Source organism: Oratosquilla oratoria, chromosome 1 (genome assembly GCF_046742065.1).
Source record: "Oratosquilla oratoria isolate Oo_2021 chromosome 1, ASM4674206v1, whole genome shotgun sequence".
In the NCBI taxonomy this organism is placed as follows: Eukaryota; Metazoa; Arthropoda; class Malacostraca; order Stomatopoda; family Squillidae; genus Oratosquilla; species Oratosquilla oratoria.
In genome coordinates, this window is record NC_134777.1 from 12717477 (window position 1) to 12721828 (window position 4352).

Here is a 4352-nt window from a genome sequence, read left to right on the forward strand (position 1 = left end):
TCTACTGGATGTTAAAAAGCATTTGGTATAACGAGCATTTGACAACAAGATGGCTCAGTATGACTGAAAAACAATAATACATATCAACAATAGCGATAAATGATGTGGTATATATCCTTGCGCCTTGAAATTCAAGGTTTTGTTTTAGGGCACATAAATATTTTGGTCAACAGTCAAATTATGAAAAAATGCAGCCTCATTGCTATCTTGGAAAGATTGCATGTCGTACACTGCAAACTGCGAATTATCAAATATCTGTATTTCTAATTGGCTAAGAAAAACATAGGTTTTCTTAAATTTTACATGACTGATTGTAAGTAATGCAAAATCAGAAATCGACGTGAAGTTTTCGAAATGGTGAAATGTAGTCGTTTTCACGGAATTTGTGTTTGCTAACCCTGCCACATTTCGTGATACAGACCTACAAAAGTAAACTGGATGGAAAATCTTACAAGACACCAGTCAGTAGGCCACGTGGGTTGTCTCATCTATTTACGCTGAACTTGGGAACGTATATAAACTAGTACATCTCAGAAGCTTAGCAATTTTGCGACAGTCTACTGTATTGTACAGATCCACAGGTGACAAGCAGAGAATGAAATTTGCCCTCTTCCTGTAGGAAACAAATTCTCTTAGGTTGATATCACGTCATGTTCAAGTTGTGGAACTTCAAGCATTACAAAATGAACTTGTTTGGTAACTGGGAAACTGCCATGAACTAAGGTCTCAAAGAACATATCCTTTAGAAGTATTTTCGAAGAAGAAGGTTTTGTTCTGTTTGAATATAAGTAATTTGCGAGACTCGTACTGCTGGTGTTGAAGGTAATGCTACACCTAATAGAGACGCACGAAACATAAGAGAGTGAGAATGACTTGTAGAACAAACAACAAATGAACTTAAAAAAAATAAACGCTCCTTGTAGAACTCTTGTCAGAAACCTGTTCCAAAGACGTATATTTCTAAGAAGACGAAAGGGCTGAAGAAAGCTGAGAGGGTTTCTGATGCCCTATGCATATGCCGCCGCCTCAGCAGCAGCAGGCGGAACTGGTGACGGATAAGTGGCGGTGCCGCTGTAAGTCACTTCCGCTCTGTAGCCATTGATGAGATCGGAGATGAACTTGACAGTTTGCGTTCTGCCGTCGGGAAGAAGGACTCTGTATTCCCCCTGGGTGAATTCGCCGTCGGAACTCTCCGTGTGACTGAAGTTGTTTCCAGTGTTTTCATCTCGTACAGCGTATGAGAAGTCGTAGGGCATTCCCTTATGTAGGAGAACAAGATATATTACTACAGTATCTATATGATAATGATAAGAACATAGATATCGGCACTATACATATTTGTATAAGACTTTGACAGGGTTATGGCAAACAAATGAAAAATAAAGGGTCTGAACAGAATTTGTCTCTATATGTAAATGTAGTGACTGTGAATGGTTTTAGAGAAAGTGCAATGACTGTAGTCATAATGATTACCAAAGATCAACTTTTGTCAAAGTTGCTTTTAAATGCTTTGAGGCACAGAATGTATTTTGAATTACACCGCATTCAACCTGCTATAGAGGAGACTTTCTTACCCACATAGTCAAAAGAAATTACGGGTAAGGGAGAGAAAGATGATATATATGACAAAAAAAAGTGTTACGACTTACGGGAAGTTGCTCAGGTGTAGCGTACTTGGGAGGGGCGGTTGCGGGACTGCTGTTGTCATAGGAAGCTGCTGGCGAAGCTGGCTTGTAACCCTCTGAGGGGCTTGCACGGTCAGGGGTGTCATAAATGGCTGCAGGTATTGTCTGTGCACTCTTAGTAGGAGCCGATTTTGGGGTGTTGTATGTAGGACCTGGTTTAGGGGTGTCGTAAGAAGGAGACTGTGTTGGTGCTCTGTATGTCGGTGCTGACGTAGGGGCAACGTGCGTTGTCGCCGGCGAAGGAGCGTTGTAGGTTGGGTCTGGTTTTACAGGAGCGCTGTATGTAGGTGCCGGTTTAGGGGCGTTGTAGGTTGGTGCTGGTGTTGCAGGAGCGCTGTATGTAGGTGCCGGTTTAGGGGCGTTGTAGGTTGGTGCTGGTTTTGCAGGAGCGCTGTATGTAGGTGCCGGTTTAGGGGCGTTGTAGTTTGGAGCTGGTTTTGCAGGAGCGCTGTATGTAGGTGCCGGTTTAGGGGCGTTGTAGGTTGGAGCTGGTTTTGCAGGAGCGCTGTATGTAGGTGCCGGTTTAGGGGCGTTGTAGGTTGGGGCTGGTTTTGCAGGAGCGCTGTATGTAGGTGCCACTTTAGGAGCGTTGTAGGTTGGGGCTGGTTTTGCAGGAGCGCTGTATGTAGGTGCCGGTTTAAGGGCGTTGTAGGTTGGAGCTGGTTTTGCAGGAGCGCTGTATGTAGGTGCCGGTTTAGGGGCGTTGTAGGTTGGAGCTGGTTTTGCAGGAGCGCTGTATGTAGGTGCCGGTTTAGGGGCGTTATAGGTTGGGGCTGGTTTTGCAGGAGCGCTGTATGTAGGTGCCGGTTTAGGGGCGTTGTAGGTTGGGGCTGGGGCTGGTTTTGCAGGAGCGCTGTATGTAGGTGCCGGTTTAGGGGCGTTGTAGGTTGGGGCTGGTTTTACAGGAGCGCTGTATGTAGGTGCCGGTTTAGGAGCGTTGTAGGTTGGAGCTGGTTTTGCAGGAGCGCTGTATGTAGGTGCCGGTTTAGGGGCGTTGTAAGTTGGAGCTGGTTTTGCAGGAGCGCTGTATGTAGGTGCCGGTTTAGGAGCGTTGTAGGTTGGTGCTGGTTTTGCAGGAGCGCTGTATGAAGGTGCCGGTTTAGGGGCGTTGTAGGTTGGGGCTGGTTTTGCAGGAGCGCTGTATGTAGGTGCCGGTTTAGGGGCGTTGTAGGTTGGAGCTGGTTTTGCAGGAGCGCTGTATGTAGGTGCCGGTTTAGGAGCGTTGTAGGTTGGGGCTGGTTTTGCAGGAGTGCTGTATGTAGGTGCCGGTTTAGGGGCGTTGTAGGTTGGTGCTGGTTTTGCAGGAGCGCTGTATGTAGGTGTCGGTTTAGGGGCGTCGTAGGTTGGTGCTGGTCTTGCAGGAGCGCTATATGTAAGTGTCGGTTTAGGAGCGTTGTAGGTTAGGGCTGGTTTTGCAGGAGCGCTGTATGTAGGAGCTGGTTTAGGAGCATTGTAGGTTGGGTCTGGTTTTACAGGAGCACTGTATGTAGGTGCCGGTTTAGGAGCGTCGTAGGTTGGGGCTGGTTTTGCAGGAGCACTGTATGTAGGAGCCGGTTTAGGAGCATTGTAGGTTGGTGCTGGTTTTGCAGGAGCGCTGTATGTAGGTGCCGGTTTAGGGGCGTTGTAGGTTGGTGCTGGTTTTGCAGGAGCGCTGTATGTAGGTGCCGGTTTAGGGGCGTTGTAGGTTGGAGCTGGTTTTGCAGGAGCGCTGTATGAAGGTGTCGGTTTAGGGGCGTTGTAGGTTGGGACTGGTTTTGCAGGAGCGCTGTATGTAGGTGCCGGTTTAGGGGCGTCGTAGGTTGGAGCTGGTTTTGCAGGAGCGCTGTATGTAGGTGCCGGTATAGGGGCGTTGTAGGTTGGGGCTGCATTTGCAGGAGCGCTGTATGTAGGTGCCGGTTTAGGGGCGTTGTAGGTTGGGGCTGGTTTTACAGGAGCGTTGTATGTAGGTGCCGTTTTAGGGGCGTTGTAGGTTGGGGCTGGTTTTGCAGGAGCGCTGTATGTAGGTGCCGGTTTAGGAGCGTTGTAGGTTGGAGCTGGTTTTGCAGGAGCGCTGTATGTAGGTGCCGGTTTAGGGGCGTTGTAGGTTGGGGCTGGTTTTGCAGGAGCGCTGTATGTAGGTGCCGGTTTAGGAGCGTTGTAGGCTGGGGCTGGTTTTGCAGGAGCGCTGTATGTAGGTGCCGGTTTAGGGGCGTTGTAGGTTGGTGCTGGTTTTGCAGGAGCGCTGTATGTAGGTGCCGGTTTAGGAGCGTTGTAGGTTGGTGCTGGTTTTGCAGGAGCGCTGTATGTAGGTGCCGGTTTAGGGGCGTTGTAGGTTGGTGCTGGTTTTGCAGGAGCGCTGTATGTAGGTGCCGGTTTAGGGGCGTTGTAGGTTGGAGCTGGTTTTGCAGGAGCGCTGTATGTAGGTGCCGGTTTAGGAGCGTTGTAGGATGGGGCTGGTTTTGCAGGAGCACTGTATGTAGGTGCCGGTTTAGGGGCGTTGTAGGTTGGTGCTGGTTTTGCAGGAGCGCTGTATGTAGGTGCCGGTTTAGGGGCGTTGTAGGTTGGTGCTGGTTTTGCAGGAGCACTGTATGTAGGTGCCGGTTTAGGAGCGTTGTAGGTTGGGGCTGGTTTTGCAGGAGCGCTGTATGTAGGTGCCGGTTTAGGGGCGTTGTAGGTTCGGGCTGGTTT

At 49.1% G+C, this 4352-nt stretch overlaps 1 protein-coding gene across 1 annotated transcript in view; it reads right to left on the reverse strand.

The window, feature by feature from the left end:
- Nucleotides 1-1007: 1007 nt before the first annotated feature.
- The window catches only part of LOC143027538 (uncharacterized), a 7853-nt gene continuing 4508 nt past the window's right edge, over nt 1008-4352 (reverse strand). The window contains exons 5-6 of the mRNA XM_076188835.1: nt 1650-4352; nt 1008-1259 (exon numbers count right to left, since the gene is read on the reverse strand). The exon at nt 1650-4352 is cut by the window's right edge and continues 1587 nt beyond it. Of these exons, the coding sequence (XP_076044950.1) occupies nt 1008-1259; nt 1650-4352 (2955 nt within the window). The remainder of the gene's footprint in view (nt 1260-1649) is intronic.